Source organism: Stigmatopora nigra, chromosome 8 (assembly GCF_051989575.1).
Source record: "Stigmatopora nigra isolate UIUO_SnigA chromosome 8, RoL_Snig_1.1, whole genome shotgun sequence".
Taxonomy (NCBI): domain Eukaryota; kingdom Metazoa; phylum Chordata; class Actinopteri; order Syngnathiformes; family Syngnathidae; genus Stigmatopora; species Stigmatopora nigra.
In genome coordinates, this window is record NC_135515.1 from 9,081,265 (window position 1) to 9,108,720 (window position 27,456).

General features: G+C 38.0%; 3 protein-coding genes and 1 long non-coding RNA gene across 7 annotated transcripts; 2 read left to right on the forward strand and 2 right to left on the reverse strand.

The window, feature by feature from the left end:
- The first annotated feature begins 411 nt into the window (after nucleotides 1-411).
- Nucleotides 412-5,114, forward strand: sirt2 (sirtuin 2 (silent mating type information regulation 2, homolog) 2 (S. cerevisiae)). Its single transcript, XM_077723100.1, has 16 exons — nucleotides 412-581; nucleotides 701-747; nucleotides 912-960; nucleotides 1,167-1,277; nucleotides 1,374-1,415; nucleotides 1,507-1,613; nucleotides 1,779-1,835; nucleotides 1,964-2,032; nucleotides 2,129-2,258; nucleotides 2,395-2,454; nucleotides 2,591-2,646; nucleotides 2,706-2,782; nucleotides 2,895-2,946; nucleotides 3,198-3,265; nucleotides 3,805-3,871; nucleotides 4,378-5,114. Exons 1-16 carry the CDS (start codon nucleotides 566-568, stop codon nucleotides 4,477-4,479), a joined length of 1,110 nt encoding a protein of 369 aa, XP_077579226.1. The 5' UTR covers nucleotides 412-565; the 3' UTR covers nucleotides 4,480-5,114.
- On the reverse strand, nucleotides 4,378-13,250 carry LOC144200789 (uncharacterized). Of its 2 annotated transcripts, XR_013327198.1 has the most exons (5): nucleotides 12,956-13,250; nucleotides 11,569-11,707; nucleotides 8,920-9,236; nucleotides 7,122-7,269; nucleotides 4,378-5,747 (listed from the first exon to the last, which is right to left on the reverse strand). It is a non-coding gene; the product is annotated as an uncharacterized LOC144200789 (long non-coding RNA). The 2 variants fall into 2 exon arrangements; XR_013327197.1 differs by lacking the exon at nucleotides 8,920-9,236 and having other exon boundaries at nucleotides 12,956-13,245.
- rinl (Ras and Rab interactor-like) lies at nucleotides 5,331-11,092 on the forward strand. 2 transcript variants are annotated; one of them, XM_077723098.1, is made up of 11 exons: nucleotides 5,331-5,514; nucleotides 5,631-5,796; nucleotides 7,215-7,326; nucleotides 7,694-7,766; nucleotides 7,932-8,014; nucleotides 8,137-8,219; nucleotides 8,435-8,666; nucleotides 8,785-9,438; nucleotides 9,519-9,836; nucleotides 9,917-10,048; nucleotides 10,565-11,092. In XM_077723098.1, coding segments are annotated over exons 1-11 (2,217 nt in total). In that variant the 5' UTR covers nucleotides 5,331-5,512; the 3' UTR covers nucleotides 10,927-11,092. The 2 variants fall into 2 exon arrangements, with proteins under 2 accessions (XP_077579224.1, XP_077579225.1); XM_077723099.1 differs by lacking the exons at nucleotides 5,331-5,514; nucleotides 5,631-5,796 and adding an exon at nucleotides 6,331-6,484.
- Nucleotides 13,251-15,911: 2,661 nt separating the features above from the next.
- Nucleotides 15,912-26,928, reverse strand: meis3 (myeloid ecotropic viral integration site 3). 2 transcript variants are annotated; one of them, XM_077723215.1, is made up of 13 exons: nucleotides 26,506-26,928; nucleotides 26,138-26,231; nucleotides 22,589-22,728; nucleotides 22,054-22,228; nucleotides 21,935-21,985; nucleotides 21,795-21,845; nucleotides 20,949-21,098; nucleotides 20,731-20,839; nucleotides 19,095-19,240; nucleotides 17,910-17,986; nucleotides 17,027-17,085; nucleotides 16,858-16,944; nucleotides 15,912-16,295 (listed from the first exon to the last, which is right to left on the reverse strand). In XM_077723215.1, exons 2-13 carry the CDS (start codon nucleotides 26,147-26,149, stop codon nucleotides 16,096-16,098), a joined length of 1,257 nt encoding a protein of 418 aa, XP_077579341.1. In that variant the 5' UTR covers nucleotides 26,150-26,231; nucleotides 26,506-26,928; the 3' UTR covers nucleotides 15,912-16,095. The 2 variants fall into 2 exon arrangements, with proteins under 2 accessions (XP_077579341.1, XP_077579342.1); XM_077723216.1 differs by having other exon boundaries at nucleotides 19,095-19,235; nucleotides 20,726-20,839.
- Between the last annotated feature and the right edge of the window lie 528 nt (nucleotides 26,929-27,456).

Sequence of the window (27,456 nt, forward strand, 5' to 3'; positions counted from 1 at the left end):
CATTGTCAGTCAAGAGGACAAATTTTATTTCATGTAGAACTGCAGGCTGCAATTAAATATCACTACTACCTGCAATCTAATTAGAGTAGATCAAGCTTGCATGACTGTTGCATTATTAAGTGTATTTTGAATGTGAGAAGTGATTTAAAAAATGATTTTGACTAAACTGAATTAATAAGGTGCATATTTGAGAGAATATATACATATATACATATAAACATATACACATTAATATTAAAATAAATTATACACAAATATACATATATTATATAAATACATATACATATATACACATATATAGAGTATATTTTATATAAACATATATACACATACATATATATAGTATATTATATATATAAATATACATACGCACACAAAGAGGTAAGATAGGAACCATTACTGGTGCTTATGGCAACACGGTTTATTTCTTTGGACGGACAACAACAATGAGGAATCAGCTGATGGCGCATTGAGAACCTGGTACCACTGTGTGAAAACAGCTGTTTGGTTTGACCCCATTGTTGCCCAGACTTGCTGTTTTGGAACGATTTTTTCAGGCTAATAAATGTCGGAGGCATCAGGTAGGATAATCCATTTCATCGATTGCGCAGTTTGCTCCCTCTAGCAAATCATAACTAGCTTACCATTTCAGGAAATGTATCTGTCAAATAGATTTTTTTGAATATGTTTTTCATTTCAGAGCACTCTAACAGCAAAGGAGTTGAGGAAACTACATCTGATCCAGAGGTAATTGAAATATATAGATTTATATATACGTGTATGTATGTATGCATGAATGTGCGTATGCATGTAATTATGTATGTATATGTGTGTATGTATAAGTGTGTGTGTGCATGCATAGGTATGTATATGTATATATATATGTTATTATTTTTTGTTTCCTCTGATAGGAGCAATCTAACGACAGCAGTGAGGAGGAAGGGGCCGAAAACTCTGAGAGTACGTTGAGTTTTTATATTATTTTATATCCAGGTCATTACTCCCATTTGGTATTATTTTAGCGCCTATTTTTTTTTTTTTTTTTTATATATACATCTTTCATTCCAAATTCAGTTATTTTTCAAACAAAATCACCACATTTGAGACCAAAAAGTTTAAAACTTTTGTGTACTGGAAAGACAATTTCTAATCTCTTGTTTTGCCAGTGGATTTCCTGCGTAACTTGTTTTCCCGCACACTGGGCCTCGGCACACCCGAGAAAGTTTTGGATGATTTAACCTTGGAAGGAGTGGCCCAATACATTCTTAGTGGCAAATGTGAGTCTATTTGTTTTTTTTAAATTTTGTTTTGTATATTTATTTTTCCCTTACCTGATATTCTTGAATAGGCTTACAAACATGTTCTTCTTCCAGGCAAAAACATCCTCTGTATGGCTGGTGCTGGTATATCTACATGTGAGTATATCATTGGAAGGACATATTTAGTAGTAGACAAAACACGTAATAAATGACAATGTACTGTATTAATACTGCTATATTCACACAGCTGCTGGGATTCCCGATTTCCGCTCCCCCGATACGGGTCTATACGCAAACATGAAAAAATACAACCTTCCTTACCCAGAGGCTATCTTTCAAATAGATTACTTCAAGGTCAGTAAGCTTTATAGTATTTTTCATGTTAATATGCAGCAATTGAATAAAACTTTACATAAATGGTATAACTATATAGCTATTATATAAATAATAGCTTCTCTTGCAAATGTCCTTGTAATTACTTTTAGTTTTCACCAAAGTCATTTTCTTTTTGTATTTCAGAAACAACCAGAGCCGTTCTTTGCTTTGGCCAAGGAGCTTTATCCAGGACAATTTAGGGTAAAGCATAAAATAGCCCCTATTGTCAATGTAGAAAACAAAAATAATGTCGGTTTTAAAATGTTTTTAAAAGCTTTTTAATATTGTCATTAAGAGACTAAATATCGTTCTTTTTATTTACTATACAGCCAACTGTGTGTCATTACTTCATGAAGCTGCTGAAGGACAAAGGCTTACTGAAACGCTGCTACACACAGGCAAGGGGGAACCACAACTCACTCATAGTGGTTATAGTACTTTAGAAACTGTGTTTTCTACCCTTTGTCTTCATAATTATTAATGAATTCATTTAGAATATTGACACACTGGAGCGAGTGGCCGGCCTCGAGAGCAGTGACCTCATTGAAGCCCACGGAACTTTTCACACATCCCACTGTGTCAAATTCACTTGCCGCAAAGAGTACAACCTGGACTGGATGAAAGGTTTCTTTTTTTCAATAATAACGTAGGAAAATGGATGTAGCACCTTTTCAAGAGACTGAGTGACTCATCATTTGTTTAGCTTTAGTCGAAGTTCATTCTATTAAGTGTTAAAATGACAATTGTCTTCCTTTTGTAGAAAAAATATTTTCTGATGACATTCCCAGATGTGAAAAATGCAACAGTCTGGTCAAACCAGGTCAGTTTTCTCCCCCCTCTTCTTTTTCATTACTCATTTTACTTCTGAAATTCAGATGCATTCCCAACAATGCCTTTAACATATCACTTTTCTACAATAATAATATCGTCTATTGCCTGGTCCTTTCTCTCCCTAGATATTGTCTTCTTTGGTGAGAGTCTACCAGTACGATTCTTTACATCAATGAAGATGGTAAGAGAGTGTTGTAACTGGGAAGCAAGCAAGCATTAATTTCATTTTTGCACATACAGGACTTTCCACGTTGTGATCTACTCATCATCATGGGAACGTCTTTACAGGTCCAGCCTTTTGCAAGTCTGGTTAGCAGGTACCAAATGCCATTATATTTATCAAAAAATATAATAATAATAATGAGAAAGCAGCATTGAGCCATATATTTAGTTTTTGACATTGTTGTTGTTTTTGTTTTCTTCATTTAGAGTTTCAAAAAGTTGCCCAAGGTTGCTCATTAACATGGAAAAGACAGGCCAGGTGAGTCTTGCTTCACAACACACTACCATTTTCAATACCAGAATTTACACTTTACATGATACACTCAGTCATAGTTACAATAAATGTTTGCGCAAAGTATTTCTGAGTCATAATCATAAAATAGTTTAGTGTGTTGGCAAGTTGAGCATGCCATTTTATGTTGGCAAAAACTGCTGGCTATTCGTTGAAAACACTTTTTTCACTAGTTTTATGCTCTTCATACATATCAGAATTTGTTGGTGTTTGTGCAGGGGGATCCTATGTTAGGTATGCTGGGTATGGGAGGAGGAATGGACTTTGATTCGGACAAGGCTTACAGGTAATGTGATGGTTTCACCAAGTTTTTCTGTCAACAATAGATCCCAGAAAAAGAAGCTCTCAGAAGTTTGATTTAAATATATAAGTGGCCAAAGTGGTGGTTTTCAAGGCAAATTTCGTCTGGTCGTTCAATTTGTTTGTTTTAACTAAATATATAGTGATACATTAAAATGTGGAGAAGGAAAGAAACCAAAAAATTGCTTTTGAAAAAACATTTCACCTCAGTAGAGGTAAAGTGTTTCATTTTTGATTTTCCAGCAGATGGCGGCCAAGTCAATGCCTGAATAATCTCCATTTTCCTTTTATCTTATTTTTTTTCTAGGGCTGGGTTTATTAATGAAACAGAAAAATATATAGATTTTTGGTTGAAGTTTATAACTGACAGCAATTTTTTAAAATTTGGAATAATCTAGTTGTTTTCACTCCAAAAAGAGTCTTGTATAATTGAAATAGAAATACTTACATTATAGACATGCACTGGTATCAGGTATTAGATGTCCAAGTTGTTCAATATATTGTGTACTCTTTTCCACCTCACAGGGATGTTGTCCATATCAATACATGTGACGATGGTTGTATGGAACTTGCTGACCTGTTGGGATGGAAGGTAGGTTACAAAACAGCGTAATATCAATTTCACTGCCCCAATTTGATTTAATTTAATCTAACAAATCCTTTTTTGCCTTGTGTTGCAATCCTGAATGTGTTTGTATCAGGCTTGAAATACACTGCAAGCTAGGTGTGGAAAAAAAAAAATAATAAACAAATGTAAATACTGTAATGAGGGCAATGACAGCGCAATCCTTAAGGGAACAATTAGCTATTGAATAAAACAGAAAAGTCAAATATTCAATTGATGAAACAACTCGCCAGTACTTTCTGCCAATAACCACATAAATGTGCACCTGGATACAAGCAGAATACCAAACACCCAATCAAGTATAAGTAAAAAAATAAACTAGCTTCATGTCATGTATTAATTAAGACACTGTATTTTCTTAGTCTCTTAACTAATTTGATCCCAAAATGCTGCTTTTATTCCACTCCATATGTACCTTAGTGTGTCATTCAGGACACTATTTGCCCACCAAAAAATTAATTTCATGTCTCTAGGCTGAGTTGGAAGAATTGGTGAAGCGGGAACATGCCAGGATTGATAGCCAGGACGAGGAGGGAAAGTCAAGTGAGAGCAAAGGTGCAAGTGCTTCTTCATAAGTGGTAGAAGAAGAGATATGCTTTTCAGGCTCAGAGCTTGCTATGGAGATGTATTATTTGCTTATTTATTGTTTACAGTTGAAGCTTTTTCTATGAGAACAGTAATTTGGTATCTCACATCACAGCATTCTATTTAAGGTCATCTGCACGGGTTGTTTTGACTGCACAAGGTAATGAGGCATTTTTCAACTGCTTTTAACAAGTGGAGTATAATACATTTACTAGAAGAGTGATAAAATGGAATTGAAATTCCCAGGTTGTGATAATCCACTTGAAGACAGATTTGAGAGTGCTTCATTAAATTACATCTGTTTAACTTTGATTCTCTTGTCATGATTCCAAAGAAGTTGATCATGAACTAACAATGTCTTTGTAAATAATCAGGGTGTATTGTTTATTTACTGGTGCAATATTATCAACTTTAAAAATGTCTTTTTTTTTATCTCAATTAGCATCTATTCTTTGATTTGTCTTAGTGAACAGAATATGTTGTGTTACAATAAATGGTGTTGTAGTAGAAGCAACAATAGAATAACATTAACAGTATAAGTTAGGACATTATTTTGATGAGCAAACCCTTGATGTAATATGTGTTCAAAAACTAAATACTGGCAATAAATCTTATCTTTTAAAACTCAAAATGTTTCTTCTGTGAATTAAGTGATCAACTCCCTAAAATCTCATTTATAATGTTCTCCAAAGTACTGTCATAAGGTTTTTAAAGTTCAAACGTGCAGTAAAAAAACGCCTTTTCCTTTTTAGTGCAGCATTTCAATGCAGATCTAACCACATAGAAAGACCACAGCTGTAACTGTTGCATTGTAAGGGCGATACATGCAGTAGAACCACATGCCGGGGATAGAACAGTCACACAACTAGAACTTTTGGAAGGTCTTTGAGAAGAAAAGTTCCTATTTTAACCACTGCTGAAATGAATTGTGACATGCGTGAAGGAAGGGTTGCATTATCTGGGCTCTTTTGCAATTTCTATAGAAGAACAAGTATATCGACATGAAGTGAAGTTGCCCAAAACATGTAAGTATCAACCACTGAGTCAGTTTTAAGTCTATTTTAAGTCTTTTTTTTTTCATTATGCATGTGCCTGACTTACCCATTTTCCAGTAGAAAAAGTTGCATTCTTTTACATCTAGGAATGGTTGTAGTCCAAAGAATGGGAGAGCATCAATCCCCTGGAGAAGAAGTAGTAGAAAACTATCTCTGCTTGACCATCTTCAAAGCTGTCAGAAAGCCTGGTGCCCTGCTGCACCCTGGAACCAAGCACAGGCCCATTCAGCCCTCTCTGGAACACCTGCTGGGGTAAGCTCTTACGCACACATATTTCAATGAACACAACTTATTCTAAATGTAATGAATTCTTTGGCAAATTATATTCAATCATATAGGAGAAGAGGAAAATTGTTTTTTTAGTTTGCAATGGTGGAAAACCACACGGCGAATGGCAAGTTTTCCTCTCACAATCTTACAAGTTTGCATTAAAAAATAATAATAATAAGGCACAAATACCCATTGTGGGTAGAATGGTGTCAGACCAGTGCTAATATACTGTTAAATTGAAATATCTCTTGTTTTTATTAATTTAGAAAAATATTAATTAATATAATAATAATATAATATAATTATTTGAAGTCTATGTACTTTAAATTTACGCTTTTTGTGTGTGTCACCCTTCAATTCACTTTGCTGCTTTATGATATCTCTAATGATAATGTTAAAGGCCCTCATTTACGATAAATGAGAAAAGCATTGTCATCCACGAGTATATAGTACTTCAATGTGTTTTTCCTTTAACTCTTCAAATGGCCTTCCTCATCACATGCTAAAAATGCATAAAAACTCGATGTAGTTCCCGTTTTCTTTTTCATTTTGAAGTAGACATACATGAAGGGAACGCATTACTTTCTGGATCAATTGCAAAAGTGGTGTTGAATTTAATCCATTTTACATCAATGCAAGACAGTGAAATAAGGTGCGAAGACATAGCAAGGTATATTTTCTATTTACACTTTATTGGGAATGCCTTTTATTTGATTATAAAAGATGCAGTGTGCATAACACTACTGTGTATGTAAAGTAATTTAAGATAACATCGATGTGTTGTAAAATGTTAAAGAAAATATGGAAATGCTGTTGCTGAGCTATTTGAACTGGAAACTGCTCAGTAATAATGTTTCTGTCTCTTTAAATACTTTATGTGCTTGGTTGCTTTTAGGAGAATTGTCTTTGTTTCTGTCCTTAGTTCACACAAAAGCCACTTCCTCTGTATGAGGATGAGTTTAGAAAACATTGCGCATAGTTGCGGTGATGTAAGACACACGTGAATTCTCTGCAACAGCTTTTTTATATTTCACCACTTTTGTTTGTCAAAGAATTTAAACGTATCAAATAATGTTAAGTTAATTCAAATAAAACAACACAATTTGTTCCTCTCCCTTTACACACAGTGATGGTGGGATACTTCCGTTGTTAAATGTATGTGATGCAAAACGTTTCTTTTTTAAATATTATTAGCTAAAAATGTATATCTTGCAAATCTTTTTCATTTTGCATTTTTCTTGTCTTGTTTGAAACTGTATTGTAGGTCAGTTCTTGTGACACTAATTTTATTCCATTCCATTGCTCACCTGGTATTTTGTTACGTATCCATAGTATGCCTTCAACCAAATTTCAGATACTGAAATTAGTCCATCTCTCTCTTTCTCTCTCTCTCTCTTCAGAGCTTTGTGGTTGTGAGGGATAGTGTGACATCTCTACCCAGTTTGCTGTGTGTATCTGCAGGAATAGAGAATACACCTGTTCTTGAATATACTATCTCATGCACAGCCACAGGTATTGACAAACTATGATATTGAACTCCGATTATCAGGAGGAGGGCACAATTTGTTTATTTATTATTGTTTTATTTTAATTTTAAATCAGATAAGGCAATGTTTTGGGGCACAGCATTGCTAAACTCCAAAGTAACTAATTGGTGTCCATTGATCATAACAAACCTGTCTGTATTAATTCCAAAGCACAACTTATTTTGGAGAAGCTTATGCTACAGACATGATGGCCTTAAATTGATCCATTAAAATCATTGAAAATAAAATTGCTTGCAATTTATATTGAGTGGATGTACACGTTTCGCTCATTGGACTTATTGTTTCCTGTAAGTTCCAATTTCACTTCATTAACCACTCTTTCTTTTTGGCAGTTTTTCAGCTGTCCAAGTCTCGTCTTTCTTTCCCTGACTTGGCTCAGTTAGTGTTATTCTACTCTTTGACCAGGTGAGTTTTTTTCTCATCTTTTGAAACTTGAGCTATGCTATTGAATAAAGTAGTAGTTGGTGTAAGTAAGAACAAAGTGAAGTGTCATGGTCTATGGAGAAACAATTTCACATTAGAGAAGTTGAAGTGCATCACATTTCAGCTTTTTATTATCTTCTATGCTAGAGATGTGTTGGATCACTGTCTAAACATTCCTCGTTGGATGGAAAATGTTACCGAGAGCACCAAAGATTATCAACTTGAGCCTCGTGAGTCTTCCTAAATCTAGGTTTTCCACTCCTGCATTTACTAATAACAAATGTCTCTGTTTTTTTGGTCAAAAACAAAGTTTTCGAATGAAAATTAATATTTATTTCTGCAATGTTTGTAGAAACCTGGCTCAACTCACCGCCTGTACAAATGACTGATGAAAAGGTTCACATGGAGCCTAACATTGTTGTTTGTTCTATACAGGTAGGGTGCTGCTTCGTGTTTTAATGTGCAATTTAAATAAACTCAAAACCATTCTACTATTCATTTTTGTGAATATGTAAAAGACCATTTGTTTTTGTTGTTATATCAAAAACACTCATATCTTGTAAGAATGACTTTTTTGGTGAAACTAAATACTGTTTTTACAACTTTTGCTCACACTTTCAAATGTTACTAACTCATTTGTGCTCATTTAGCTGACCTCGACCAATGGAGCATTATGTGTCATCAATCCACTCTATCTTCATGAACACGGCGATGACTGGCTTCAACATCAGGCAACTGGTTTGCAGCCCACCACACAGACGCCAAATTTTAGACGCGAACGGCGCCTCAGTTCCACTCGAAAATGGGCAGGGGCGAGTTTGATAAACAAACGAGCCATTTCGTTGGACCAGGAACCTTTTTCTTCTGATGTTGATTGCTCAGGTTAATTTTTACATTTTTCTAGAAGGTCAAATTAAGGTGACCTCTATAGGTTATTCAGCGTTGTTCATTTTCACACCCAAGCCTAACTTAATTAACTAAGTTTCTGTTTCCTATCCAGAACTAGTCAAAGCCGAAACTGAAGAGTCTTCACCATCAATGCTAGTTTTCCAAGGAGGGGTTGTGCTTAGACGTGCAAGCCAAAGTTCATCTAGTTCATCTAGCCTGTCCACAAGTGGAAGCACAGGGAGCATACCTCATTCCGCCACTGAGTTGCAAAACCGTGGCTGTGTTCAGACCCCTCACAGGGTGTCCTGGATCGAGGGTGGACTTTGGCAGCCTCCAACCCCCCAGAGGCCATCCTCCTTACTTCAGCCTCCATCACCTGAGCTTGACTCACTGTCCATCAGCAGCATTGAAGAAGAACAGGGAGATCAACTGCAAAGCAGCGTGGCTCACCACCCGTCGGCACACCGGTTGGCCGACAAAGTCTTAAATCGCCTCTCTGCGGTGGGCCAAGCTCTGGGCAGCTTGGTGTCTCAGAAAAAGAGATTGATCAATCGGGTACAAGATCTGAGCGAGAGAAAACGTAGCATATTTGCAGATGCCGTTAGAGATTTTGTGGACGTCACGATACAGAATGATTGCCCAATGGGGTCAGAGTTCTTACAGGAGGTAAGGTCATCGCTTACCTTGCTGAGGGAGACTCTGTTAGACTACCATGATATCCAGGCAATTCTGGACAGTATGACTGATCTTTCAGATTCAGAGATAGGTAAGCTGTTCTCCAACATAACTATTCATTATTTTTTCTTACTGTCCTCTAATATTGCTATTTAAATGCCATTTCTTTAGACTCGCTGGTGGAGATATCAGTGCATAAGGTGGCCCTGAAACCTGTGTCATCTCACATATACTCTTGCATTCACAACTGGCGCACCAATGAAGGCAGTCTGCAAAGACTGAAGAACAACCAGCGTGTTCTGAAAGACAGCAGCGTGGAAGCACTGGGAGGAGTAGCTGGAGTTGGAGTCCCAGACTCGATCATCCTTGAACGAATCCAGCAAAGGTGGATAAGTATGCATAAGGCCTACTCTCCAAACAAGAAGGTCCATATCCTGCTTAAAAACTGCAAGAGTATCTACCACAGCATGAGTAGCAATGCTAGCTCAGGTAATTTGGTGCTTTTGTAGATAAATGCTGTAACTTGAAATATTTTGCAGTGATGTCAAACTCAGTTTACTCTATTGCAGATGCACTGTTTGGAGCTGATGATTTCCTGCCTTGCTTGACATGGGTGCTTTTACGTAGCGAATTGGTCACATTGCAGTTAGACACTGACTATATGATGGAGCTGCTGGACCCAACACAGCTGCAGGGAGAAGGTATGCAACCTACAGTTACATTTCAAAACTAAATGAGCCACAATACTACAGCATTACCTCTACTTACAAATATCTCTACATGCTACATACCGCTGCCAAACGTTGGTCTCCTCCTCCCTCAACTAGGCACTACATTTCATTCAAAAATGTAGGCTGTTATTATTTTTAAAGGATTTCCGGGTACTATTGGGGTGCTTCATGTCAAATGCGTCTCTACTTGTGAAAATCTAAGTTATGAAACCAGAACCGGAACAAAATAATTTCATTAGTAGAGATAGAGAAGTTTAATTGACTGCTAGAGATGTCAAGTAGCCACCTTAACTGTGAATGCTGGCCACTGATGAAGTTTTAATAACGTTCACCTTTTTTGTAGCTTCATATGCAAATGAGACCTACTGTAAGTTTATTAGTTGTATAGATTATAGATACTATTTTCTGGCGCATTGCTGTGGGATGTGTGGAGCTACTTTACCTTTCGAATTTCCATCTTTTCTTTCCCTTTCTGTGCATCAACAGGTGGCTACTACCTCACAACCCTGTACGCGGCTCTCTATTACATCAGCAGCTACCAGCCACGCATGGCTGCACGTCAGCTGAGTGTTGAAGCACAACACTCATTGAGCCAATGGCATCGCAGGCGCACTCTACACAGCAACCAATCTCGTCACAATACACGCCGGCGGACCATTCGGAGACTGACATGTCCCGAAAAGGCAGTGCAAGCATGGGAGACGGAAAGTGGGGATGCAGAAAAATGTGTGAGAGATGAGTCACAGCTGGAGTCAAACAGCAGGGCAGCGGTTGAAAATGAACACACTGAGATGCAGGACGGATATCAGGGCATTAAATCACCACGGAATGATGAAGAAAGCTCATGAAATAGAAACCGGTGGTTATTTAAATAAAAGATTATAGATTAATAGAAATAGGAAACATGTCAAAATATTTAAATCATTGTTGAAATTACTTTAAGTCAATAAAATAATTGCTGTATTCACCTATATAAACTATCAAAAGTGTTAATAATATAATAAAGATATTTGGAGCAACTAAAGAAATGTGTTTTGATGTGTTGAACCTTTTAGTATATCAGTAGTTAATAAGAGTTGAAGTTTATTGGCACAAGTTGATAGTGCTGTTGCTTCTGTTTGTTTGACTCAGATGGACAAAGAATACAAAACCAAATTCAGTCCAATTCTGCAGACAAAAGACAGTTCAACCTTTACACCACTGAAGGTAGCAATTCATGTTTCCAGTCATCTGTTTTTGTTTTGTTTAAATTGTGCTTCCTTGTTCTCATTAGTGAAATATACAATATATATAATATACATATAATATACAATTCCAAACCTTCAGAAAAACCCATAATGAGGCTAACAAAGAAACTGATTGTATGCAAGACTTAGTTTTGGGTGCTATAAAGACATCAGAAGCACCAACAAACTTAGAAAAGGAATGTGAGCTAAATCAGAAATCAACTACTTCAGTGCAAATCCACAAAAGTAAGTTGGCAAACTTACCTAGTAGTTGGAGGGTCAAGGTAGTATGAGAGTATGGGCAGGTTTTTTAACTGATAAACAACCAGCAAGGACATGCGTATGGGCGGAAGTTGTACCCACGCACATATGTTGATGCCGAAGTGAAGGTCAGAGATGTGACCTGAGAAAAAAAAGCACAATTTAAATTACTTTGTATATTACGCTTCAAATTGCTTTAGTTAAGATGTGTACATTTTCTTATCCTTGGGTGCAATACAAAAAAATATATATTATAAAAAGGTCTTAGTAATGCTCAAATTGGGAACAGAAAAAGGTAAAACTCTCTGGATTATAATCATGGTGATAATCCCTAGGCAATCAACAGCATGTATGTATCCAATATATTTAATGGATGCACATAAATTGTGTTCAAACACGTGAATAGGTTTAAGTAGAGAAGGTCTCTTATATAAACGCAACACGCAAGCAGCTCCATGTACACACATATGGAAGCATCTTATTGCTGAATTCTTAATGACCAAGTCAATCAAATTTGCCTAATGAGACATCTGGCTTTTTGCCTGCATGTTGATGTCAAGCACCGGAACAGCTGGCAACACACACACACACACAAGTAAAAGCTCAAGATTGTATTCAGAAGAGAATAAGGATCACAACTATATAACTCATGTCACATATAGTTGCCTTACCATGTATTTTGTAATATATTTAGAATACATTAGTGTGTGTATGAAAATCATGGTCACATTTATGAATTAGAAAGATATTCCTGTGTGCGTGCATTTGTGTGAAAGTGTGTGTGTAAAATAACAGGGGGTTTACACAGATGGCGGTACCCTGAGGCATCTGAGGTACTACAGCAGGATCATGTAGAATGCAAAAAAAGCACATTCAGTGCGAGTGCATGACCACACATTTACAAACTTTGACTGTAAAGTGTGGGGAATTCAAAATTCAATACAAGGGGGAAAATCATTGGGCAACTGAGACATAATTGAGCAAACTACCAAATATGACACCAAAGCAATACCACTCCTCTTTAACTTATTTGCATCAATTGACCATAATAGATGTCAGACCCATTTAATAATAGATGTCAGACCCTGGTGCACAAGTCTAAACCACTGAGGGCAATAGAATACTGCTATCTTAACAAATGACTGTAAAGATCTTTACTACTACTGTGAATTATTTTGGCCATTTTGTGAATTGCATATCTAATGTTTTGCTCACATATGAAATAGTAACAATTATCCCAGGGATTGCTCTTATCTTAATAGCAACAATTGCATTAGACAAAGTTAACAGATGTAAACATTCAGAAGCCAAATAGTTATAATAGGGGTTGATATCTAAATCCACATTTCTACTGTGACCTCTCAACGTCTCTGGCTATCCAACAACTTACCTCTGTCATATGCACTCGCGTGTATACACGCACACACACAACACAATAAAAGTCCTTTTGCTTTAGAAACCTCCTCCTGTTGCTTTTTCACTTTTCTCGTTTTCATTCAAACCATTTCTGCTCTTTTTCTCTCTTTCCTGTTGCATTCCTTTCTCCCTTTTGTTTCTCCCATGCCTCCCTCACCATACTCTCTGGCTTGTCTGAACTCATGACAGGTGTGTAATTGAATGATTAATGGCCAATAGAGTAGCCTCCACCCACACATACACACACATACACACATACACACACACACACACACACACACACACACACACACACACACACACACACACACACACACACACACACACACACACACACACACACACACACACACACACACACACACACACACACACACACACACACACACACACACACACACACACACACACACACACACACACACACACACACACACACTTATTCATGCCCTAATCGGCCATGCACATTACACACAGACATTTGTTTGTCATCAAGCAGGTCATTGATAGGCGTCACATTAAAAGCAATGATGAAAACACCATCAGATATTGAAGAATGTTGCTTCATGCCTTTATAATGAAATGCATAAAACAGATTCATATTATTGATAGACATTTTATCAGCGTGTCATTTAATTATATGTAGTAATTGTATTTTTAAAGGTCAAGTTCCGTTCTTATCCTTCTACTTTCTTGTACAGCAAAAGTACATTCAGATATAAATATGATAATCGATCCAGCACAGACAGTTTAACTAATTAGATTTCTGCTGAAACAAGAAACATCTGACTGCAATTCACTGATTGCACTTCTAAGATACCAGATTGGTGGAAAGGTTTCCCTTTATGAGTTGGAACAAAAACCTGCGCCCGCTGCGGCCATTTGTGGAATTAAGTGCCCAGGTGAACCCACACAAAAAAAGGCTAAAGGCTAAAAATTGGACACTTCTGAAGTGACTGTGGTGGCGTATTCTAATCGTATTTAACATTATAAGTCTGTAGAAGACGCTTTATGAAGGTTGGAGCAGAAAAATATAAATAAAACCTGATCGTTTATTGTTGATTTAATGGTTCATACTACAGGAGCTTTCTCTTTCACAATGTTGTCAATAGTTTAGAGTGCAAATAAGATGGATATAATGTCTTATTATCCTGTTGTTTTGTATTAGGGACCATTTTTGAAAAAGTGCAATGGGGGGGACAAGGACAAATGAAAAGTGTAGGGGCACTGAGGTCAGGACCCAGGTACCAGGGAGAACAGTCATTTCCTGTTGACCTAATTTTGAACCGTAACCCCTAACCCCCTGCTGCTTTAGGCCCCACTGGGGGGCAGGGTGAGGTCTGAAGGGGGTATTCAGGCTCGAATACGTTAGGGGTGGATGCATGTCTCTTTATGTGAGGAACAAGTGAGGATAAACACAACACTATGGAACCCAAATGAGGATGTATAATTAAGAAATTGAAACTTTCCCTTTGATTGTTAAGAACCAGCTAAACTGATATTTCCGGTACAATTGAAATCTGATCATCTGAGGACATTTTGTGGCACTTCATTCTTAGAAAGCTGTTCCTTCCAACTTACTCAAAGAGAAATTTAACATTTTAGGAGCAAGCCACCAAATTACACTGGAGTTCATTTGCAAAAAAAATAATAAACTAAATGCATTTAAAAAAAAAACAGCCAATGATTGCAAATTACTTTTTGCTTTAAGGCAAAAAAATATTTTTTTTGTTTTACAACCAATTTTAATTCATTCGTTTATACATTTTTTTAAACTGCATATCCCCAACCAACTTATGTTGCATAATTTGGGGATATGGGAATATATTGGAGTGCCCGGAGAAAACCCATGCAAGCCAAGGGGGGAACATAAAACTCCACACAGTGAAGAACAACATGGAATCGAACTATTGATCCATTTGGCCTGTGGGAGACTCTACAACTGATATACCTGGTTTGAATTCCTGTCATTTTGAATTAATGATTAGAATATATTATTGAGAAACCACAAATCTGCTGAAGAGCCCTTAGAGGGCCAACTAAAGTCGCTGTAGAATGACAAACCTGCAAAAATGTCATCCAAAGTAATAAAAAAGTAATCATTTAAAAATATCTTTAAAAATGTTGCTACTAAAAATTTAAAAATGACCATCACAAAGCCACAATATTATTCCCATTGAAAATGTACCTGTAGAAAACAGCATTTCCGAGCCCCTGAAAGATGATCCATTCACATGTGGTAGAAAAAACATTTTTAATTCTTTGCCCATATCATTCAGAAATATTTCAATACAGTCTGAGCGTAGCAGATTTGATGGGGAGCAGAACGTTTTAGTCCTTTGGCTGTGGCTCCCATCTTACTGCTTTGACACACAAGTTGTATGCAAATGCTTAAAGAGCTTGTCGCATGAGAGTGTGTGTGTAAGTTTGTGTGTGCACGCACGTGCAATGGACACCTGTTGTCATATTAAGGAGGTGAGTGGTATGAGAGCGAGGCAGACTGGAAGTCATTCATTGTGTTTTAGCGTCATGCTGAGGAAGAGCACTAAGATTTTAAACAAGCTTGTGTCAAACTGCAACTGCCAAGAATGGCATACATAAATACAAAAATAGAATAAGTAAAAACTCAAATCAGCCTTAAATAAAGTAAAGGGGAAGGGTTGCAGGTTCCTTTTTTTCTTTTGTGGGTAGTCACTTGTGCGGGAAGACAGAGTTTGAAGAAGGCATGATCGTAGGATGAAGTCGCATCCAGTAAAGAATTGTTTCTTAAAGTTATCTGGTATATCCTGGTGTATCTCTTCCGGTGGTCCAACAATAGGCATAATGGGATAGAAAGATTAAAGCATTGGTCTCATCCACGGGTCACAGTGGAGACGATGGGAGCGAAGGAAGCACTTCTACTCGGAAAGAGGTATGGCTTAAATCATGTGTGTGTTATTTTTTTTCCGTATGTATGCGTGTCTGTGTGTAGGCATTTGCGAGCGCTACATTGAGGTCATTGTCTTTCGTACGGAATGTAAACTCTTGGGAGTAATTTGTGTCGTTGTTTTTTTTAAATTTCTTTTTAAATAGTGTGGTTGATTCCTCACACACACATAGAGACTCCCTCCACAGCTAGTGTGCATGTATGTCCAGTCCTTGTGCAAGAAGGGGCTCTGTGGGGTGGGCATGTGGCGGTGGGTGAAGCAGCATGGCAGCGTGCGGGTGTGGGCCAGGGTATGGGTGAAGAGAAGGTCCTGGGTGGGATGGGTAGGCTGCTTGGGAGAGCAGAGCTCCGGGATAGTCTCCTTGGAGAGATGCCATCCCCTGAAGACCTAGTGCAGGGCAATGGGTTGGGCTAGGGTTAGTCTTTGTTTTAAAATCTTTGTCAACATCTATAGGGCAATCTAGAAGAAGTATTCTCGGAATGCCCATTGGGAGGAGGTGGAGAATTCCACTAATAATTGGCATTCAGGCCTGCCCCATTCAACCCACTCCATAGGAGGTAACAATGTGGAACCCGTTGGGAACTTTCATTCATTTTTCACACTGCTTTTCATCACGAGGGGGTGCTGGAGCCTATCCCAGCCAACTACAGGCACCAGGTGGAGGCAACCCTGAATTGATGGCCAGCAAATAACAGGGCACAAGTACACAGACAACCATTCATCGTCATAATCATGCCTAGAGGCAATTTAGAGTTTAGAACCAGCCTATCATCCATGTAATTGGGATGTAGGAGGAAACAGTAGTACCCGGAGAAAACCAACGCAGACTACGGACATGTAAGACAGGTAAACTACAAAAGCTGCCAACTAGGGATCGAACACAGAGCTGCGGCTCTGGTACTATGTATGTATACATATTGAATACATTGATTTTTTTAGTAGGTAATACCTGCAGCGCGGAGGCCAAGGTGTGCTTGTCCATCAAGCCCATAACCTCCAAGAGCTGCACCTTCTGGGCTGTAAGGACCACCTTGACCTGTAAAGGAAAAGAGAATAGACACCACCTGAGTTGACAGCTCCAAACACAGCAAAACATTTAGTGACTGGAAATTACTAACCTGAGCGATTTGACTGGTCAATCATAGGCTGAACAATTCTCCTCCTAGCATTGATGAACCTGAATGGAGAGAGAATTGTCAAGGCTTGATCAGGTTACTGTTAACCTTTTCCCTTTTACAACCGCTTAACCCTTTCAAAGGGGAGAGTAAATCAACGTTAGGACAGACCCTCTATTGATTACACTGTGATACTTGATTGAACTCCATGGATGGACACGCCTTGTATGTGTGTGTGTGTGTGTGTGTGTGTGTGTGTGTGTGTGTGTGTGTGTGTGTGTGTGTGTGTGTGTGTGTGTGTGTGTGTGTGTGTGTGTGTGTGTGTGTGTGTGTGTGTGTGTGTGTGTGTGTGGAGTGGGGGAGGCGAGGGTGAGGTGTCATATGGTCACAATTATGATAATAGAAAGGAATCAATTATTTGTTATTAACTCCAATGGCTGAATCTTGAAATTCTAAGCACTTAAAAGAAGGCTGTGAAAAAGCTTAATAGAAAATGGGGGCGCTGACAATAATTTTAATATTGGATATTGATAAGCTATTCTGTTTTATGAACTTGGAGAAAGTCAATTTTATTGCGCCACGGCTCCTATAACAAAATGCTTGGTAGGATGTTCCTTCTCTCTTTAAATCGGCTTTATATTTAGAATTCATTGCAGTCTCATAAAAAGGCTGAGTTTTATTTAATTCGCATTCATATCCAACAAAATATTCCCAGTTGAGATTTAAAAAGCTACAAAATGCTGGCTTTACATAGTTTAGTTTACAGCTTTAATGTGAATCCTTGCACTTGATAGATGACATTTTATGTTTTTTTAAAACAAGGCAAGTGATTATTCATTGATTGACTAAAATGGGAGAGAGGTTGCTTGACAGGAAGGACACTGACCAGTTGTTGACCTGTAAGATGGTCAGACCCGTGTCCTGTGACAGCTGCTTCTTCTGCTCCTCTGACGGATACGGGTGCTGAAAGAAGACACACACGGCGGGGTTGTCGTTATAAAACAAACAAATACTGCAGGGCTATCTTCTTAAAATTACTACTTTAAAGAAATGTGAAAATAGGTAAACATTTCATTTTAGTCAGTCAATTTAACCCATTCAACACGCACCCATACTGGGGACCTATTTAACTCATTAACTGCCATTGACGGCAATACATTTTAACTGTGATTGAATCAGACGTCAATGGCAAAGAAAGATGATAATTCAATGCCAGTCGTTCTAGTTTCAATTTATTTAACAATGAAGGGTGAATATTTAAATACTCTGGAAATAAACTAAATTGTTTGGGGCTATAACCAGTTTGCATATCTGTTTTTATTCATCCTCACATAATTAATTCTGTTTTGAATTAACATTGTAATAATTTATGAATGTATTTATAAGTAAAAAATATATTTATCCATTCATGTTCTGTACATTTTATTGTCTCAAGAGTCAAATAGGCTACAAAAAATTAGAAAACACAATTATGTATAATGATAAAAAAATTAATTTCAAATATTTATGTTTTTTTTAAATGATGAAAAATAGTCACTTAACATTTAAAAGGCTAAAGGTTTCAAGTGTCAACTTCTGAATAGCTGTTTACTATTGTGACCACTATCTGTGAAACGTTTAATATCTCTGAAAAACTAATTAGTGGTTTTAGTAATGGGAACTCTCAGGTTAATTACCAATGACTTTGCATCATAATTCACGTTCATAGTCCTATTCTTCAACAACAACAAAAAACCTTCCATGTGTGTGTGTGTGTGTGTGTGTGTTATGCACATGCATGCAAACACACCCACGGCACAAAGTGGAACAATCGGAGGGAAGCAACATTTGCCCTGCCTCATTTAGCCACTAATTACCAATCTAACAACCTCCTGGACAATTACACACCCCATTTATTTCACGCCCACAATTATTCACTGATATTTATTGAATTAATCCCATATTCTCCATTTAATTTAACTGACCGCTCCGATTCGCCATTTAATATTTCTTGCCATGTAAGTAAAACTATGGCATAGACTAAAATCTGTGAATTAGTAAGGATTATCAGAAAAGGTTGACTGCTTCTTACCGTCAGATGCTGGAAAAGCCAAGCTCTCATTATGTTGGTGGCCACTTTGGGGAAAATGCCTCTCTTCTTGTTGTTTCTCCTTTCTCTGTCAGATTCATCTTCCTCTCCTGTACTGGGAGAGGCCACTCCTGTGTCCAAACCGTCACCTAAAATGAAAGTGAGCCTAATGTGAGACATTGTAAATCATATGACTTCACTTGAACCACTCTTGTTGCTTTACATTTTGAAACTTTACATGTTATCATCATCAATCATGGTAGTAAGCCATTCGTTTTAAGGTGAAAAGAAAAAAAATGTAGTTTAGGCCCCGAAAAACTAGATTTTTTTCAGCTAATCAAAGGACAAAGTGAGATTTTATAGTATTACAACTGCTTGCCTATTTAAAAAAGGTCATAAGGCAAAAAGGACAGGCGTTAAACACCAACGGAGATCTGTCGTTTTGTTGTTTGAGTGAAATCCAGATTTGCACCTTTGAATACCATGCCACCAGAAATCTCTCAGTTTGGCACACATCAAGACAAACGTGACTTTTTGTATCCTATTTTTTTCCCTTCCTGGCAAAGAGTCTCAGACTGCTTTAAGATTTTCCCATCAGATTACAGTTATGTCTCAAATGCATTAAGAGGGGCTTTGTCCATATAATAAGTCTGAAACAGGGACACAACTCGCCATATCTTTCATAAAAACAAATGTTTTTCAGTAATGAATGTTATTTATTGCATATTTACACTAATGGATTTCACAAAAATAAAAATAAAACAGCCACAAATGTTAAAGTGTTTTTCTTTCTTTTCTTTTTTTTTAAAACAATGATCCCATTGTTTGAAAACTAAAAACAGTTATGAATTCTACACCAAAAACCTAAAAGAACAGAAGTTGTGGTCTCCAATCTTAGAAATAATTATAAAATATCATTACACTACTGATATTTTTTGGACATGATTCTGCAGCCCTAAGATGTGCTATTCATATCCTAACGCAATTGCAAGTGTCATAGTAGGACTTCCTATACCCTCCAGGCAAGTGAATGCAGCACTTTGATTATCACTGGAGTGAATGTAACTAACTGAAAGGCTTGTTTTTCTTTAAATGGAAAAAAAGAGATGAGAGACATTACAATTTAATTAAAACAACACCGTTAAACAATATGAAAAAGCTAGCCTGCCACTTGGCTTGAATTATTCAGGCATAAACATGAAACGTGACCTTTGTCGGCTGTCTGGGATGATTTCTACCAGCATTATTCTGGACTTCCCTGAAAACTGGAAGGTTAAAACGTGCGACTTGACTTATGACTTGCAAATATCCAAATTGCCAATTGAGTTATTGGTTCTCTCATGAAATCAAATTGCATTTTAAAATAAAAAATTATTGTCGTTGTAAAATCAAAAGAGGGCGTTTAATGGCTAGTACTTTCAACAGCCACGTAAAAAGGCGCACGAGAAAGGATTGAATAGAAATTCAATAATGCAGTTATATTAAATAGAGTAAGATGATAAAAGTAGAGTTGGTGATTTGTGGTTGCTGTGAGGCGGAGGATTGCTTGTGTCTTGTATTGAAGACAATATTTGGGAGGTTGACATTAATTAAGATTGTTTTTTGTTTATTTCTTTTTTGCATGTATGTAGCAGCTCACCTGTATCACTACAGTTGTCTGCGGTGCTATGTGAAGGAAGACCACAGGTGCCTGGGGTTCCCAAAGGAGTGGTGGCACATTCATCTGGCTCTCGTAACCATGTTGCATTCTGCAGAAACAAAGTGAGCAGATGTGAGTGGAAATTATTACATTGGCAAATGTTCTCCCATTTTTTTTTTCTACTAGTCTACATCTTCTAACTTTATATGATGATTCACCTGTTCTGACAGACTGGTGCAGGAACCATTAAAGTCCTCCATGTCAGATTTAGAGCCTCCCTCTCGTTCATCCAAGACCAAATCCGTGGGCATTTTGCCCTTCAGACAAGTGATGTAACGGTGGCAGAAGTTATCGCAGAGGTCATGCACCTGAAAATAAGATGAGAAGATTATAATTTTTGGTCCAGGGAGTCTTAATGCCTAACATTCACTTAGATAATTATAATTACTAGTCAAACACACACACAAAATTGTTCTACTACATTTCTCAATAGTAATGATAATTACATTTTTAAATTATTGTTATTATATGTTATTTTGGGGTCACCACATTGGATAGATAATAAAATATTGACCTTTAACTCTTTTTAGGTCAAGTCCTTATATTAATATTTTAATTCATGTGATTGTTTACAGTGGAATCATTAAAAAATATGTTCCCACTGAAAAGTAACGAGGAAAAATGCATCCAAAGTAGCTGTGATCAACATCTCAGGAGTCTTGAGGTGAATGTCAGTGTTTTTTTTTAATGTATTGAGTACTGAATGCATTTTTGATAGGTGCATTGGAACTATCAAAATATGCATCCCCACAAAAAGAAGCAATACGAGTTATTCCCTTGGTAACATTAACACGATAAGATGGTCACAGTTCTAATGGACGGAGCTATAGGAAAATAGTGGTAGCAAAATGTGTCAAGGTCGCTATTAGAAATAAGCTTGGCTAGCAAAATCTGATAAGGGAACAACCATCAATAGCAACCTATGCGTTTATTGAGTGCCTCATAGGAGTAAAACAAAACAAAAAAAGTCAGAAATGGTGCTTTTTGCACACCAAACAACCCACCTTCTCTAATTCCAACAAATGAAAGCGAAGAACTTGTATCGCCTGAATCATCTATATGTGAAAAGAAAGAAAATTGATTACCAGTGCAACTCTCTGTCGAGATTTCATCCAATAAAAAAAAGCATATAAAACAACCATACCAAGTTATCCAGCTCAGGATTGGAAGAAAAGATGGGCTTCTCTGAACGAATCTACAAAATAAATAGGTAAGTCAAGACCATGTTGGAGTGTATTTGACTCTTCTTCTTCTGTCACTCACCTGTTTAGCAAAAGCAGCAATGTCATCGTTGAAGGATTCTGAGGAGCACACGTCGCTGTGACTTGTCATGCCCGGGAGGTGGGAGGTGGCGGACAGGGAGGAGGAATCCCGGGGGGAGCAGGTGGCAAGCTCACACTTTTCAAAAACTAAGGCCAGCAGTGGAAACAGTGGGTGACTGCACACACACACACACACACACACACACACACACACACACACACACACACACACACACACACACACACACACACACACACACACACACACACACACCAGCGCACACAGTCAAACAGTTAACATACTTAACATAAACACAGTGACAGTTGACACAAGGTGTGAAAGCCATACATTCAAGGGAGGTGTGAGAATTCATTTTATGGCACAGTATTTATGAAAGTGACAGCTGTAAACGTCAAATAGAGAAGACAAACACAAGCTGAATGGTAATGGGCTTCAAAATCCCTACGCTGTTTTAAAATCTTTGAAATAAATCACGCATCGGGTCAAGGGAAGGTTTTCAGTATACCAAACGCACCCATAGATTTGGTCCTTGTGGTGTTTGAGGGAGTCCGGGATAGCGGTTCCGTATTGAGGGGCTGCAAGCTGTCTGACATTTTCCCCGTAGACCCCCATCGGCATGCCCTCCGTCCCTGAGTAGTGCACCAGCTCTTCATACTGCCAGAGAATTGATTAGTCGACAAGGGAAAACAAGAGACATATTCGACAATGAAAATGATGTAAACATCATGTAATTATATGAATTTAAGGGTTGGGGTGCAAAAACAGATCAAACACATGTAGCTTTATTGTCTCTAAGCCTTTTTATACGTGTAGAATATTGACATAATGAGAAAGTGATGAGTATAAAGTTGCATTCCATTTGAGTTCTAGCTAGTTTTGCAGTTTACCAAGTTATATTTTTTTAATTACATTTAAATATTTCTTTATACATTCCTTTTTACTTTACTTTGTACTTTATACGTTTTACTTTAATGATGGGTGATGAGTATGATAATACTTTAGTCCTTTTTTCTGTTTATGTTTCATATGTACTGTTAACGGATGCACTTTTTTATATGTATCGTATCTTGTGCTGACCAGGCCCATCTGTCAAATATTTATAGTCAATGTGGCCCCCGGGCCGAAAAGTTTGCTCACCCCTGTGATGGACCATTGTTAGTGCAAGTGTTATCAGAAAGAAAGGTCTGATTAATTGATCCCTTAACCTTATATGATTTATGAGTGCCTCATTGTGGTTTGCTATCAGCCCCCCTAATATTACAATCACAGTGTGGCACAATCAGAGCTGGAGCATCAACTTACGTAGCATATGCACACAAAGCATCATCAATATACATGTGGCTAGCACGCCTGCACCTTCTCTGCGTTAGTGAGCTCATTTGTGCCCCACTGCAGCTTCCCTCTCTGTGGCTGCTCAGGTCAGCACATCTCCCGCTACTTTTCTTCTTACTGGATTAAAGGGACTCCTGTCACAGTCCCGCAGGGCAAGTGAGATCACAACAGAGCTCCGACAGAACTTGCTCCGGTGGGCCGGACGCTTTCTTCTATACTTTAGTGTTATTTTAAACACGCCATAAAAGTTATGATCTGCTTCGTGTAGTTTATGTCTGTGATGGACTATTCTCTGTGGGGTACCACAAAGGTTATGATTTACCGCAAAAGTGTGTGACTTTGCATGCTGTGGTTGTAGAGGCTGCAGTGAGGGCAGTGATCCTCATATCTATATAAAAAAATAAATAACATTGACAATGACCCTCCATTACATGTGAATGCCACTAATAATGAGTTTAACATAAAGAGATTAGACAATCAGAGACCGCCAGCAACGTTGCAGATTCCCATAAAATGTCAACTATCTCTTTATTTTTACATTTGTGTCATATTTTACAACACTGCGATCACATCTTTGCTCATCTAACTAAAATAATCCTTATTGGAATAGTCAGAAAAAGTACAGTTGTTTTGTTGCATTGCTGATTCTAGCATTTTGGTCATTTAATTTAGATCATATGCTATATTAGTAAATCAGATCTGAGCTGTTTTTTTTTTAAATTATTTTTGTATTAAGGTAGGCGTTTGGACACTGCTTGTGTATTTACAAGTACTCATAAATATTCCAACTTGTTTTTTTTAATGTTTCACGCTTGCATTACTTGATTAACCCCCCGTTCCCCCACCTCCAACGTTCTCGCCCCCACAACAAGCCCATCTGCAAAACCCTAGGTGTCTCCCAAAATAAAGGCACCATACTTTGGGAACCAATGCACTGTCCTAAATGGCTGATCGAATTGTTGCATTTCATAGTCCCATATGGGCATCGGGATCACAGAAAGCACCTGCTCTGAGGCCATGGTCCGAGACACCTTCTAGTTTTATGGAGGTTGACTATTAACACAATGACCGCTATCGGATTGCGCCTCTCTTTACGCATGACCCCGATCAGGTTTCGCTGCGTCAAGCGGATCAAAGCGCAAAGCTCGAGATGACAAATTCCGCGAATTTCCCCCGTTTTAAGTCGCAGAGCTGACAAACGGACCGCAAGAGGCTAGACAACATTTTTATTGCGAGACGTAATTGTGTTAGTTGAACAGATAATGGAGCCTTAAAAAGTACAGCCGGCGGCAGGGAAAATACATCGAGGAAAAATAATCCCATTTTAGAGATAGCTTTGTTTTGATTCAACCAAAACACTTCAAGTTAAATAATGAGATTTTTTTTAAAAACTTTATTTTGTCTACTGAAAATAATAATACCAAAGAAGCAGTCAGAAATATTTGAAATGATTTTACAGCATCTATTTTTCAAGATAGTAGCGCACTATTATGACCAACAAAATAAGCCTTTTTTTGTTCGCAATTCTTACAGGACACCAATTTTGATCTAAAAGGGTGCTTCAACATTCTTTAAAGTTAATTAGACCGGGCAGTTTTAACCAAATTAAAAAAATATTCAGTGAACTTAACAAACTTTAAACAAAGATCGTTCATAGATACAACCAAGTCCAAAATAGGGAAATAAAACTGAAATAATAATTAAAAACAGTGTATAAAAAAGGGTTGTTATTGCCCAGCAGCTTTGTAACAGTTACACAATGGGCAAATCAACACTTTTTTAAACACTTTTTTCACATGCATATATATTTTTTTAATGTTCAGTGTGTGCGTGTATGTGTCCATCTCTAATTGCTCCCCTCCTCTGTGAGGTCTCAGCCTGCAGCCTCACTTCTCCTGCTCCATGCCTCTGAATCAGTGTAGCAAAAAAAGTGACCTACTTACCGAGTTGAACAGCCAGCCGCCCCTGCTCTCCTCCTCTTAATGACCCACACTATCTAACCCTTGTGTGCATTTAGATTGGCACAAGCAACATTGTAGTTTCACGAAAGGACAAACCAACATTCATCAACTGCATCAGCACTGACTTGCTGCAATAAGCCATTAAGGCACTCATTGGCTTCCATTGTTGGCGCTAGACGTGAAATCCATTTTAACTGGGAGCTAGCGAATAATCACTGCCAAAAGTCCCAGTCAGAATGGATTGGACAACTAGCACCATTAAAAGCACTGAAAGAGGATGCTTCACATAGTTCTATTAGTTTAAATTAGTTGCTTGCCCATAGTTGTCAATTTAATTGAATACTTTTATTGTCAGTATAATGACTATGATAACCAAAAGCATCCAAATAGTTCAATACTATTTAAATTATTAAGAATATTTACTTTAGACTGTTGTTATCATGACTGTTCATTTAATGTATTTCTGCTTTTATTATTTGAAGAGTTTTTTAAACATGTTTTCCAGCGAATTCATTTATAAAAACAGTGATTTGAAATATTGATTAGTTCTAGCAATAATAATAATGATCATAGATATTTCTACCAAATATAAAGTGGTGATGTTTTGTCCTATTGACAGAAATGATCACTTGTCAAATAGAGGGTCAAAAGTTAGTGTTTTACTATTTAAAACCTGCCATTTGCATCAGCCTAGAGTCAGCATCTGAGATCATTCCTCCAAATAAGTTTAAACATGCAGCATTAAATAATAAAATGAAATATGGACGTACCCTCTTCTCCATGCGACCCGCCAGTCGGTTCTTTCCCCACGATGATGATGATGCACTCCCCGGCTACAGTCCAGCTGTCTCAGCCTCCGTGCCCCTGCAAGAAAGGTAAATGCTCTTTTCAATATTTATAAGACATAAAGTCGCAGCTCGTGTGTCTTTTGCAGCCTGTGTATTTGCATTTTATAGCAGGCGCGTAGAAAGATGGCATTGGTGCTCGTAAATAAAGACATATAGCATCCCGAAGGGGGTTTACAACGTGCACACTGGCAATATAAACGCTCCCGTAGCCTAAAATGCTATATAAAAAAAGGCCACTACAACAGGAGAATGCACTAATAAAGGAATTAAATGTGGCTGAAATATCCCACCTAATTGAATGATATGTTCCAGTTGTGTCCCAGTCGTGTTTCAAGTCCGGAGAGAGGAGGCTGCTGTATATCCTCCCCGCTTCTGCCCGGTGCGCCTCTCGCTCCGGCGACGAGCCGTCGGGATGCTCGGTGCAGGTCAGGAAGGCTCCGAGGAGGGATCGAGCTTCCAAAGATGGGCTTTTTTTGTGTTTCGCTGTGCACGCAGCGTGCGGCGACGGGCTGTAAAATGTCACTGGTGGGAATGAGCGATTGTGTTTTCAGGCTCGGCGGAGAGGAGGAGAAGGAGGAGTAGGAGGTGGAGGAGGAGGAGTAGAGATGGTGATGGTGGTGGTGGTCGTGGTGGCGGTGTGCGGGAAGGTTTCGGAGGGTCAAAACGCGACGGGGTCTCTTGCTCCCCCTCTCCTCCGATCACTCCGCCCATTCCTCCTTTACTCCTCCCCTTGCTTATCATCAACGCCAGAGAAGACCCCACACTCATTTTCTTTTCTTTTTTATAAGGGCATCAAAACAACTCTAATTTCAATTCTAAAGCTTGCGTGACCACGTGAAAAGGTGGGTTATTTACTTCATGAAATGTGCAGTTGAGACTATATGCTTAGTAATCCACATGTGGCTCTTGAGCCTCATGCAGCTTTTTGCTTCTTATGCCCATGGCTTTTTGCCTTGTTTCGTGTGATCTCTTGTTTTATTGGGAATAAAACTGGGAATTGGTGGCCAGCCAATCACAGAGCACAAGGAGACAAACAACCATTCACACTAACACTCATACATAGGGGCAATTTAGAGTGTCCAATCGGCCTATCATACATGTTTTTGGACTGCGTGAGGAAATCGGAGTACCTGCAGAAAACCCACACAGGCCCGGGGAGAACATGGAAACTCTACCCAGGTGGACCGACCTGGAATTGAACCCAGGTCCCCAGAAAAGTAAATAAAAATAAAAACAAATAA

Excerpts from the sequence above, each read along its gene's own strand:
- sirt2 (XM_077723100.1), top strand. Across the intron at positions 1,614-1,778 it reads TTCAAATAGATTACTTCAAG|AAACAACCAGAGCCGTTCTT; the intron begins GTCAGTAAGCTT and ends TTTGTATTTCAG. Across the intron at positions 2,033-2,128 it reads TGAAACGCTGCTACACACAG|AATATTGACACACTGGAGCG; the intron begins GCAAGGGGGAAC and ends GAATTCATTTAG.
- rinl (XM_077723098.1), top strand. Across the intron at positions 5,797-7,214 it reads TCTCTGGAACACCTGCTGGG|AGCTTTGTGGTTGTGAGGGA; the intron begins GTAAGCTCTTAC and ends CTCTCTCTTCAG. Across the intron at positions 8,220-8,434 it reads TTGTTGTTTGTTCTATACAG|CTGACCTCGACCAATGGAGC; the intron begins GTAGGGTGCTGC and ends GTGCTCATTTAG.
- meis3 (XM_077723215.1), bottom strand. Across the intron at positions 17,987-19,094 it reads GGCTTTTCCAGCATCTGACG|CACCCGTATCCGTCAGAGGA; the intron begins GTAAGAAGCAGT and ends GTCTTCTTTCAG. Across the intron at positions 16,296-16,857 it reads CCTTGGCCTCCGCGCTGCAG|GTCTTCAGGGGATGGCATCT; the intron begins GTATTACCTACT and ends GCCCTGCACTAG.